General features: G+C 40.2%; 1 protein-coding gene across 1 annotated transcript in view; it reads left to right on the top strand.

Annotated features, from left to right (window-relative positions):
• LOC306979141 (arf-GAP with dual PH domain-containing protein 1-like) overlaps positions 1-9,709 on the top strand; it is a 57,262-nt gene extending 47,553 nt beyond the window's left edge. The window contains exons 7-11 of the mRNA XM_079577989.1: positions 4,398-4,481; positions 4,590-4,652; positions 7,176-7,247; positions 7,739-7,967; positions 8,919-9,709. Coding sequence (XP_079434115.1) covers positions 4,398-4,481; positions 4,590-4,652; positions 7,176-7,247; positions 7,739-7,967; positions 8,919-8,947 — 477 coding nt within the window. The 3' untranslated portion in view covers positions 8,948-9,709. The remainder of the gene's footprint in view (positions 1-4,397; positions 4,482-4,589; positions 4,653-7,175; positions 7,248-7,738; positions 7,968-8,918) is intronic.
• The last annotated feature ends 3,590 nt before the right edge of the window (positions 9,710-13,299 follow it).

Here is a 13,299-nt window from a genome sequence, read left to right as displayed (position 1 = left end):
ACTTCTGGCAGTGGTTAAACCCTTTTCCATGTCTGAAGGATCACCTCTCACCTACAAATGCGCCAGTTTTTCCTGAGTGAAAGTAAGAAGACTGGGTCCAGTAAAACCAGTTCTATTGTCTGGGTGTGTGTGAGAAACTCGAAACTGCTGCAAGCCAAAATCACATTGGTTGACTGCTTTTTTTTTTTTTTGTTATTTTCCCAAGGTCTAAACCAGGACTAAAGAAGGGCCTGGCCAAGGACTAAATCAGGACTGCACCAAGATCTAAATTTGGACTACATTAAGGACCCTAGGATTAAGTGTGGACTATATCACTGACTGAACCTGGACTCAACTCGGACTACACCAAGGACCAAATCTAGACTAAATTAGACCGTCAACAAGGCTGAAAAAACGTCTTGAATGAAAGGTGCTTTTTGTAGCGACAGTGGTGCAGATGGTCGAGCGGGTCGATGATGGGAACGTTGGGGATTCGAATCCCGCCTCCAGAAGACACAGGCTGTCGTTGTGTCCTTGGGCAAGACACTTGACCCAGTGTCTGTGTACACTGGTGTGTGAATGAAAGTGTGAAATGGTGACTGGTTCATTTAACCATTTTTATCTGGGAAAAAAACTGATATTTGCGTGTATTTGGCCTTTCAATAGCCAGTGACTGAATGGGTGCCTTTACTTTCTATCATGGTGACCTCTGACGCTCTACAATCAATCGTCTTCAGGGTTTCTGGTTGGTTTTCACTGTTGATGAACCTTACGTGAATTTCACCAACCGTCTTCTCTGCACCAAATAATAGGCACAGCTTCCCACGCTTCCAGCGATGATCGCTGATCAGACACACGGTGTGCACGAAGGGGAGGCTCTGTGTGTGTGTGTGTTCTTGTACTTACGACATTGTGAGGACCAGTTTGAGTTTTTAGCTAACATTGTGAGGACAATTTTGGAAAGTGATGACATTTGCGCAGTCCACACTTATTTGACTGTTTGAGGGTCAAGATGTGGTTTTAGGGTTAGGGTTAGAATTGGGTTAAGATTAGGGTTAGGGTTAAGATCAAGGTTAGGGTTAAGATCAAGGTTAGGGTTATTGTTAGGGTTAGGGTTAAGATCAAGGTTAGGGTTAGGGTTCAGGGTAAGGGTCTGGCTAATACATTATGTCTATGAGTGTCCTCACTAAGATAGAATTACAAACATGTGTGTGTGTAGGCTATGTGAGATAGATGCATTAGTGACAGAGAAACGGAGGGATAGCAGGGAGTAAATGCAGCTTAACATCACACACAACCCATGATTTTTTCTAGATCCGCCCCTGGAAACACTGCCTTCCATCCAGAAAACCTACCAGAAACCCTCAAAAACAATTGACCCAAAGGCCACTGTGATGGGAAATAAAGCCCTCAGCACTGTGTGATTTAATGATATCTTTGTATTTGAAGTCTGCTAACTCCTGTCCATCAGGGACAACCCCCACCTTCACCTGCTCAGGAAGTCCTTTGTCTCACAGGCTCTTTGGTTCATTGGGCCTGTGAGACAAAGGACCTGCCAAGTGGCAGAATGAATTATTAAAGCTTATTTTATATGTTCAAAATGGACTGTTTCATTTGGCGGCTTCTGCTGAACCATAAATTTCCCTCTGGATTAATAAAGTACGTATCAATCTTGTCACTTATTTCTTGTGAAAAAATACAAGAATACAAGAGAATACAAGAGTCCCTGATTTGACGATGGAACAGGTGACCCCAAACTCATCCCTGACATCCCACATTATTTACAAGGATGGGTTTTAAAACATCTTTCATCACTTTCTGACAGCAATTCCTGTCACCGTGATTAAAACGTTCTTTACAAATAAATTGTAATCTCGAATCGTCTTTTTTGTTTTTTTTCACAATTTCCTCAAGGACAAAAACACATTTTATTCCAAAAAACAAGCAGGTCTAGGGCCTTCAAATAGCACTGAACCAAAACAAAATCAGGTCTTAACTCGGACTTTGTCTTAAAGTGTGTGTTTTTTTGTCTGGGTATGTGTGAGAGACACGTCTGCAAGTCCAAAATAACGCGTCCTCGCTCTCACTTCTTCTTTTCTTCTTTGTAAATGGAGGCTTTAAATAGCAGCGCTGCGGTCACATATTCGCCCTAATAATGCTCATTTAGGGACCGGAAAAAGCAGCTGAGTATTATTCTTAGCCTCTCAGTCAGCCCTGCAGCAGCTGAAGGACAGTGCCCCCTCTGCTGGTGAAGCGTCGGTACTGCGTGAGGGGGGAGGTCAGTGAGTTCGCCCGTGTGCCTGTCAGTTTGTCGCTGTAGTGGACTTTTATTGACAGCCCTGCAGCAGCTTTAGACAGGATTCACCTGAACGCCTCACGCTTCACACCCCACACAGACAGAGTGTGAGAAATGTGTGTTCCCTGTGTCGCTACAGGCTGGAGGCGTGGAGGAGTTTAGATGCAATTGCAATTTTTGTCCAGGGTTGCAACTGTGATTAAATATGCAAAGAACTGTCCGCACTGCTCTGGTCTGTGTTAAATGTGAATCGGACTGTATAAAAGGCTGGTCGTACTAGAACATGTGATAGTGTTTTATTCTTTCTTTTCAAATACAGTCACTATATATATTCTAAATCATTTTTGTAAATATGTTTGGGCTTTGTAAGTTTTCCCAATAGCTTTTACATTTTGGTGGATAGAAGATCATCACACAAAAACTGTTGACGTTTCATCGATAAACTCAGCATAAAACACGACTTTATCTGAATCTCCTGCTGAAATAACAACAGATGAAAGGCCATGAACTGTTTTACAACTAATATAGGTCACCATTTCTCCAGGCAAAATGAAGATCTTTTTATGTCTAAAATAAGCCTTCATTGTGTATGGAAAAAACATCACTTGATGATTAATGTCAGAAAATCCAGAGTAAATGTAATATTTCTGTGTGATCAGATGTTTTAAAAGAGCATGTTAAAATCAGCTCAATCCCATTATAGTGAATACGACTAAAGCTCCGCTGGACCAGGAAGCGGAGCGAGGATTTTATTACTTAAAGGAACAGGCCACCGTTTTTACATACTGAGATATGTTCTTACCTTAGCTTTGACGAGTTCTTTAGGACCTGTCTGATCTTCCTCCGTGCCTTCAGTCACGTAAACACAGTGCAGACGGCGTTAGCATTTAGCCTCTCCCTCTCTCCACTATAGCTCCAAAACAGGTCAAGATAGAAGCTACCAAGCTCTTCCACGTTTTCCCTATTTAAATATGGTTACGTGAAGTGTTACGCTACAAAGTATAATTACACAAAATTAAACAATGTGGATTTTCTAAGCGGATAAAAGGGGGAACTATATTGTAAGGCGTAATAATACCAGGAGTAGTTTGAAATCCGCGCAGTAATCTTCACTTTACTGTGCGGATGCCAAACTACTGGTATTATTACGCCTTACAATATAGTTCCCCCTTTTATCCGCTTAGAAAATCCACATTGTTTAATTTTGTGTAATTATACTTTGTAGTGTAAAACTAAATGCTAGCTGTAGGCTAAATGCTAACGCCGTCTGCGCTGTGTTTACGTGACTGAAGGCACGGGTGAAGACCAGAAAGGTCCTAAAGAACTCGTCAAAGCTAAGGTAAGAACATATCTCAGTATGTAAAAACGGTGGCCTATTCCTTTAACAAACATATTTTTTTTAAACTACTACTGCTAAACTAGAGGTTAGGGTTATGTAGATCTGATACATGGAAATTGTTTTTTATCTGTATAAGAGAAAAGAGGAAATAAATGTAAAAGAAAAAAGTAACAATAATAAAGGAAGGGAGGGAGGAATTCTTTTCATACAGAGTCATTTTTTGAAAAACGTTTCTATCAGCAAATATTAGTATGAAAATGCATTTGTCTTATACGTGAGGTTAATATTTGAGGTGAACTTTATTGTCCTGGAGACATCCCGTGATGCCGCTGGGACGACCTGTAAGGAGTGCTGCACCCGGGGGCCCACCTCCAGATGTGGAGCCAGGCTGATGATCAGAATCACCTGGCTGGAGGATTCACCTATTGTACATGTTTTTAGTGGTAGGAGAAACCGGATTTCCCAGAGGAAACAGGAACAGCCTTCCGTTGAATGTTAAAATGGCCCAGTCTATTCATGTTTTTAAGTCAATATTGAAAACCCACCTTTTTGCTCTGGTCTTCAGCAAAAGTAGTCTTAGTCTTATGACCAAAAGCATCGGCACAAAAAAGGTTGTGTGCATTCACTGTGGCATTGTTTCAATAAGCTTCTACCATTCAAAAGATCCAGTAAGCAACGTTTGTAGCCTCAGCTGCCCTGGAGCAGACTGACTTAAGCGAGGCCGCCGAAGTAAATATGTCTATAAATAAACAAATTTCTGTTTTGTTCACTTTTTCCCTTCAGGAAATGGTTGACTGGTTCAACGCGATCCGAGCGGCCCGGTTCCACTACCTCCAGGTGGCGTTTCCCGGAGCCAGTGACGAGGAGGTATTGTGTTTCTTGTCTAATCGAAAGGAACAGGAAGATCTTTTGTCCCGATGTTTCCCACAGCAATAGTAATCAATTCCCTCTCCTCTGTGCCCTGGTGTCTTCCAGCTGGTGCCCAAGCTGACGAGAAACTTCATGAAGGAGGGTTTCATGGAGAAGACTGGTCCAAAGGTTTGTCATAAGCTCTGTCTCCTGACCAAATGCCGTTTATGTCAGGGAGCTTTATATTAATGCTGACCTTTAGATCCTTGGACGACCACTCAGGAGCCACCCAGTTAGTTAGTTAGTTAGTTAGTTAGTTAACATATTAAACACTATCAGGACCATCACCACCAAGACTGAAATACAGAATCATTTCCTTAACTAATAATAAGACCCTGTCTTGCCTCATATCAAGAAGGTCAGAGCAGGTGAGGCCCTTGAGTTTGTATGTTCTCCCTCTGTGGAACGTTCCTGGTTAAATAACAGCTCAAGTCAAATAAAGGTTAAAAAAATGCAGTCTTTGCAATTTGCTTTGATTGCAATTAATCATAATACTTGGCAGCAACGTGTCTAAGCTCTCAGTCGTGGATGAAGGTTCTGGAGAACAGGACAGAGAGGCTATAGAGCAGGGGTGGCCAACCAGTCAGAGACCAAGAGCCGAAATTTTCAACCTTGATCCTCTGAAGAGCCACAAAGGCACCGACCATTAGCGAGATTCCGGGGCGGTAGTTTATTGTGATTAAATAGAATGTGACCATTTTATTTAATCACAATAAACTATAACTTTATGCCTGGCCTTTTTCTTTTTTTTTTTAAATAATTGTGTTAGATTGAATGGTTTTACTTCTCAACAGGACTGAAATACATGTATATTAACTGAAATTCTGTGCTTTCTGCTCTGACTGAGACAGAATTAGATTATTATTTTTTTATTTATTTTTTTTTAATGCTGGGGTGTGTTTGTATGGGGGGCCCTGCCCACTCAGCCCCCTCCTCTGATTCGCCCCTGGGCTGTGCGCTCAGTGCCTGCAGCTTCGTCCTGACTGGACTGTGCAGAGAACGCACTCTAGGCTGCACAAAGTTCATGAACTTTAACCAGGAGCCTCTGGAGGATCTGAGAGTCTGTTTTAAGTTGCATCTGCTACAGTTATAGCACGTGTGAAAGAAAAGCCAATGACTTTGAGTATTTCCGCGTTACGATGTCGCGCTTCGCATCATACGCTTCAAAAGAGCTCCGCTTTTTTCCATTTCCTAATTTTGATCTTTTTCTGTGAATATGAGGTCAAATTACATCAAATACAGAGTAGCTGATTAGAAACCTGAAAAGCACAGAAGCAAATCCTAGTGCCACGATCTGCCTGCCTGTTGTTCAACCTACATCCCGCTTTGAGTGAGGCTACACGGGCACCTTTTACACGCCGTCTCGAAAAGGAGAGAGATACAAACTCTCATTCATGTGTGTAGAGAGGAAACAGGGTCTGTAGGAGTATGGTTGGATTTTTGGTCAAAGATTGTTACAGTTTATGGGGAATATTTACCAATTATTTTGCAAAGAGCCGCATTGTATTAAACATATCCAATCATGCAAAGAGCCGCACTCTGATTGGCCAAGAGCCGCATGCGGCTCGAGAGCCGCGGGTTGGCCACCCCTGCTATAGAGGCTATAGAGCCAAGCAGGAGCTGTCTTTGTCCTACAAAGCTGACGTTCCTGAAAAACTTGAGATGATCTTTCAGCAGCAAAGAATCCCAGTCTACTTCACACCAGTGAACACAATGGGACAAATTAGTGCATCGTTAAGATTAAACTCTGAGCGACAAAGAGAGCAGCTGAGTAAGCGTTTTCGGCCCTCAGTCTGCATCCATCTCCATCTTAAAGCCATCAACCACTTCTTTGACGACAGACAAGTCAAACTGTAGCTAAAGAAAGAAGAATCTTCGTCTAGGATCATCTTACAAACTTACAGCCCCATGTGGGCCTGGGTCTGCATCCTCCAGTGTTCACTGAGTGAGAGTGAACCTGAGCCTTTGTCTGCAGGACCTGCTGCACATGTGACTGTCTCTGCTCAGAGAGTGTCCGGGCATCATGCACTCTGCTCCAAGAGCATGTGCATCAGTGTATCCTTGACCCACGTCGTGTCATCCCCACAGCACCGTGTGAGCACCAGTGCGGAGCAGAATCGATGGCTGATCACTGGTCAATAGCGATGGAAACTTCCAGCTCTGTCCTTGAAGTCTAGATTTACAAATTTAGCAGAAGTATTACTCAAGTAAAAGTACTTTAAATATGTCTGAGCCCAACGTGCCATAACGGTTTTCAGTTTATTCATCAGATTGTTTTCATAAATATACAAGGTTATTGCACCCGAGTGAAACTGAATTAAAATATTTTGAGACGTCGACGGTCAATAACCACTCAGCGTGTTGAACATTTCCCTTTCAAACATGCTAAAACTCCATCGGCTGGTCCATTTGCTGAGGGCCACAAGTATTGATTAGTGAATGTGAGGTTTTCTATGTTCAAGGATGCCAACTACTGTCAGAGCCTTATTGAAAAGAGTCTGTCTAGACTTAAGTGCGTTCATAAATCCATTTAATGCTCTTCTTTCAAGGACTCATCTGTAACCTGTTTATATAATACTTACTGCCCTGATGTTAGAATCGCCAGATATATACTGTGTAATAATAATAATAATAACATTTTTCTTCTTTCAGCACACAGAAGGTTTCAAGAAGAGATGGTTCACAATGGATGACAGGAGGCTGATGTATTTCAAAGACCCACTGGTAACTGCCTCAACATTTGGACATTACGTTTAATCAGTGATGAGTGGGTTGCATTTATTATTTTGAGTAATGTTGTTATGAAATTCCCTTTCAAGAGTGCTTTTATCACAAAATAATTTCTAAGTTGTAAAGTTACTTTTCCCACTAAAAGCATGATTGACAGTGATGTTTTAATATTAGAATTTGACAGTTTTTCCAAATCCCAATTCCTCATTTCTGAAATGCATGTTAGGCCATATGCGCAGCGAGCCTCAAACAAGTGTTAACTTGGGACAGAGTCTGTCAACCATCATTGTATATGAGCCAGAACTGTCGAAATATTTGGGTGACAGGGGAATCACAGCCTAAAAGCATCTCATTTTATCATATCATATCACGCTGCAAGGTCATACCATCTCTGTAGTTCAGGCATATCCTTGATTCCATTATACATTTGGCTGCTCTATACCCACAATGCACCCTGCTCCACTAATAGGTGTTTTATGCCCCAGGATGCCTATGCGCGAGGAGAGGTGTTCATCGGGAGTAAGGAGAACAGCTACACCGTGCTGTCCGGGCTGCCCCCCTCCACTCAGGGCTACCACTGGAACCACGGCATCACCATAGTAACGCCCGACCGCAAGTTCCTGTTCGCCTGCGAGACCGAGGCCGAGCAACGCGACTGGATAGCAGCCTTCCAGAGGGTCATCAACCGACCGATGAGGCCGCAGGAGTATGCGGGTAATGAGAGGGCTTTCAAATTGACGAAGTAAATGCATCGGAAACATGTGTAGTAGATCTGGAGACCCCAGGGCACTGGTTAAAGGATGGGTCAAATAACCATAAAGGGATTATAAATTCTACAAACAACAAATATACAGAATGTAACATGCTAAAATTGATTGAAAAAGTGACTTTCAACTGGTGTGGCCACAAACACTGTGGGAAGTGTTAAATGTAGTGATTTAAATCATTTAACAGATTCAGGTAGTGTTTTTCCTACTTTAGGCAAATATTGCAAAAAATGTTTAGGGAAAGCCAATTGTAGAGGGTATGGAGATGATGGAAACCAAACCCAAAATAGTTTTGCTACTCTGGAGGTCACTTACTAAGCTTTTGCTCTGCTAAAGTGGATCAGTCATTTGTGTATTTTTTACTCATGTACTCATATTTATATCAGATTACACACTATTTTAAATGGTTATGATTTAAAAATGAAATAGTAATAATGTAAAAATAATAAATTCACAGCAAAATATATAATGATGGACTTTCTATATATAACACACAAAAAACACTTGATTCATTGAAGTTCATTTTATGACTTTATATTATACTTGATAATTGTGAGTTGTTCTGCAACTCATTCATTTTTAGCCAGAGCGAAAATGATGCAACGGGGTTAAGCAAATGGATTAAAACTTTGTAAAGATGCGAACAGCCACTTGTCAATTCTTTCAGCTGCCTGGTTATGGAAATGTGATGTGATTTGAATGTGGCTTCATTTACCCAACGGTATTCTCTAATCGGATAAGCTAAATCATCAAGCTTACCATCAACTAAGATGTCTACTTTTATACCCCTAATCCCCTTCTTCACTTGTTTTATGTACCTGTTGTCTGTGAAATTGTTGAATCGAATTACAATTGTGTGGTCGTAAATAATTCAAGCTTTCTCTTTTTCTTACTACAGTGGAGGCCCATTTCAAACACAAGCCCTGACATTGGACCAAGATGTGCTGAAGCCATCTGGACTGGTCTCCTGCAAAGCGCACCTTTGGACTGTGAAAGGACAAAAACTAAATTAATTATCAAGGAGGTTTGGAAGAGACCAATATGAGAACATCACTGGAGACAATGGGTTACCTTGTCTTACCCCCGGGCGACTCATGAAAAAAAGAAAGAAAAAAAAAGATCATGACATCCGATCGCAGGTCATGACTTCTGATATTGTGCTCTTCATAGAAACCCTCTTTCTCCAAGTGAACTGCTTCTTCGGAATTTTGTCTGGTTCTTCCCGCTATCTATGTAATTATGTAATCTTGAGTCACGTCACTGGTTGCTGAACAATGAAAATGCATTGTCTATTTATTGAATGTACAGATTTTGGACAGTCGGTGGCTTACCGTTTGTGTGGTGTTTACTTTTAGGACGGTGTGAGACAGAACCATTGGCACAACTCGAGCTATATCTACAAAGTGCTGTTATAATGTCAAATATGCATAAACAGGAATTTAAAAGGAGACAGATTATGCGTAATCGATTTTGCTTTCAAAATATTGGTCCAAGTAGGATTTTGTTTTATTCTCTATCGTTTTTAATACCATATCCCACAAGACACTTTCTGATCATGTCAGTTCTAAAACTGACTTAACTGTAAAGCATACAATACAAGCAGTTTCTGTGAACTGAAATCAATATGTTCAGGAGAAAGCTGCCAAAATATTTATTCAAGAGTAACATAACTTAATAATGATTTAAAGATGTAGTGACCTAAATGCTTAAATACTGAGTAACTGTTAAAGCATGTTATATGTTTTACTTGATAATGTAATACATGGCAAAAACATGACGTGATTTAAAAAGTCGAATATTTACAAAAATGTACCATACAAAAGTGAATAATTCTTAACATAAGATACAAGAGAATAATTGATGTTTAAATGAATTAAACCTGTATTCATATTAAATGTCACATTTTGTCACTGAATAACCAAAGGTCTGTTTGTAAGGACCCCAGTGTCGCAACTCAAGTAGTTACTAGTAGTTCAGTCATCATTTTCCCCAATGCATATATAAGACAATTATTATTATTTTTTTAAGTTATCAAATTAGTAGGTTCAAATAAACAGAAACATGACACTGGTAAAGGTATTTGAAAAGACAAAGTCCAGCATAATGTGTCTTCTTTAAAAACTCAGAGATCACCACTGCTGTTAATGTAGCCAAACAGGGTTCAGTCCTCTCCTATTTATTTGTACTAAGTCATCGTAGACAGTTATTGCTGCTTAAAAATATAGTAATGTGACGGGACTGTCTTTGATTTTGAGAAAACACTTTTTCTTTGGGGTTACTTGAAAAATGTCTTGTTTGGTTTTGGAAGTAGTCGAAATATAGTGTGTATAACAATGAGCCATTCTTTGACATGCAGTTATTGCCATAGTTAAACGGCTAGAAAATGAGAAATGGGACAATCATACTGATAACCTATTAAATATAGGCTAGATTAGAAATGAAAAAAATTCATGCTGTTGAACTGAGGAAGGGGTGAAAAGGTTGTTTGTTTTTTTACATGTACCATCAAATAAACTGGGTTGATGACCAAGTAACATGATTGCTTTATTGAATTAAAATACAGGTAAAAATATGTCAAATTTGATATGAACCGTGTGCCATCTGTTGTAATGCAGGCCTAAAACATCAAATGTGTTAAAGGCAGGGGTTCTCAAGATATACAAATCTAAAAACTACTCGAGTTTGTTTATACTGTTTAGCCTCGAGTTTAGACTTTACAGTTGCTAAGTAATTTAGATCATGATTTTTAGCTTTATAGGGTGTATTTGTTGATTGTTTGAGGGACAGTGTTGTATTTTATAATATACTGTAACTAAAAAATTCAGTTTGTATGTAAGGTGAACTTAATGGTCCCAGCAGGGAAAATTGTCCTTTGCCTGACCCATCCGTCAGTGCCACGGGGGGCACTGAGGGCAAGTAAAGACAAAAAAAAAAAGTAAGTCTCTAGCCCATTCCTGTGTGGAGTTTTGGATTTTTAAAGAAACAGCCAGAATGCTCACTCTGGCCACTAGGGGGCAGCTTAAAGAAAGAAAGGAAAGAATTCTACACGTGTCCAGCAGAGGGCACTGACATAACGAGTGATCACGATATAAACAACACATTACAATCATGTGGTAAATAGACAGTCTCTGGGCAGCTGTGGCTACAATAGTAGCTTACCACCAAGTGTGGAGTGAATGAATAATGACTAAAGTTTAGCAGAGACTTCTGACACAGGCTTGTAAAGTGCAAAACAAGTGTAAGCTGAGGCCACAGTCCTGTCAGGCTCATTATTATTCATTTATTGAAAAAAAGTTTCCTGAATAGTATTTTCCCAATCACAACATGTTATACTGGAGCTTTTGTTTATGGATCCCGGCGATACACTCCCGATATACTCTGGCCCCCAGTGGAATTTACTTGGAGACCCCTGTCCTAGAGTGACGGTGCGTCCCGATGGCAAACCAGTTGAGCACCACTGACTTAGGGCATTGTCATTGCACACAGAACACTTTCATGACACCAATATTAGTTTATTTCATAGATTTATTTAACCAGATAAAGTTAAAGCAAAAATAATATATATATTTACAACAACAACAAAAAAGACAAAAGTTATGTATGTTTTTAAGGCTGAAGCAATTTCTGGGCGGTCATTGTCCCTATATTCCAGCAGGGGTCACTATTCTACCACATAAAGCAAGTATGGACACATGTGACTCTATAGCTAATGTTGTTTTTGGTCTTTAAAATGTCTAGATAATGCCTTGTATAGGACCGTAAAGATACTTTTTATTTTGAATGTTTTACTGGTGACATGCTTGTCTTACCCAGTCCATTTGTTTGGCTCCAGCAAAATATATCAATGCGGCTTCTGTTTGGCATGATGTTGTGGTCAGCAGAAGGTCGTCATGGTGACCGGGACGGGACAGAGGGCCACTGAGGTGCAGGGGAAGTATTTAAAATGGGGAGAGGAGGTGTGGTGGCAAGGTATGTTTGTCCTGGGCGTCGTGTAGTTAGTAGTGACTTGCTGGACAGAGCCGTGGAAAGACTGTGTTTAGAAGTGAGACAGGTAATGAAAATTAGGATAATAACTTTTTGGCACTAAGTTTGTACTATCGTCTAGCAGAAAAAGGGTCACAGTTTCAGTTCCCAGAGTGAACGGGGGCCTTTCTGTGTAGAGTTTGCAACACAAGGTGAATAGAAATTTCACTTGATACTCACCTGCTCAACGAAAGGAAAAACGTTTAGCCTGTTACAGTAAACCTGCACCACCCTGTCGTTAATATAGACTACTGCATTCCAGCTTTTATTAATGTTATTTCCATATGGGATTAATACTCTTAGACAGACTGTTTCCTTAGGGCCATTTTCGTGATGGCTACTCTCCAACTACTACGTATGAGCAAAAGAAAATCATGCTATATTTATCTTACAAGTGGACACATTGGCAAAACAGTTGTAATAATCATCCATTATAAACGAATAAATATAAAAGGTCTAAATAATATTTTTTGCAGTTGTTTCATAGACTGGAAAAATACAAAAAATACAAAACATTTTGGCGTTTTTGAAAGTTCACTGTCAGACGCTTGCAACTAGGCACTGACATTTAATGCAATATCAGCTCGTTTCCACTGCACTTTCTGATGAAGCACAAGTCTTTTAACAAATGTTTTCATTATGAATTTTGATTCCAAATACAAGCAAGTTTCCTTCACAGGATGCCTGGGCTCTGAGCTCAAAGTAGAGCCGCTGCTCCTCCACTGAACCAGTCGACATAGACGGCAACGCGTGAAACCAAGAGAGTGTGTTATGGAAATGATTTTCTTCACTCTTTAGGCCATTGCTGACAAACTATATGCATACTTATCACACACAAACTAATTGGGTCATTATGGATGTTTTGAAACAGCAGATTGCCTGCTAGAAGTGAAAAACTGGCACTCTAAGCTAACAGTTAGCATGTAGCGTGAAGCTAACGTCAGTATTGTGGTTAGCATTCCCTATTACAGGGGTAGGCAAGTTTGAGTCATGGGGGGTCGATTTTCTTCATTGCCAAAACACCAAGGGCCGAATCCTCAACATTGTAGCCTAAAGTAAAGAACTTTTTTTTTTGCAAATGCCAAAGTTGTACATCAGTGGTTCCCAAGTCACGACCCAACATTACCCTTGGATAATAACCCAAATTAAACCTTTATTTGTCAAATATTGTACAAAATATTGTGTTTTCCCACACAAGTTTTTTTTTGAACAAGCAGCAGATATGCCTTTAAAAACTGAAAATTCATTCAGTTTCA

This window comes from Gobius niger, assembly GCF_951799975.1.
Source record: "Gobius niger genome assembly, chromosome: 19".
NCBI classification, from domain to species: Eukaryota; Metazoa; Chordata; class Actinopteri; order Gobiiformes; family Gobiidae; genus Gobius; species Gobius niger.
Note: the sequence above shows the minus strand (reverse complement) of the source record. Positions and strands in the feature narration are given on the sequence as shown.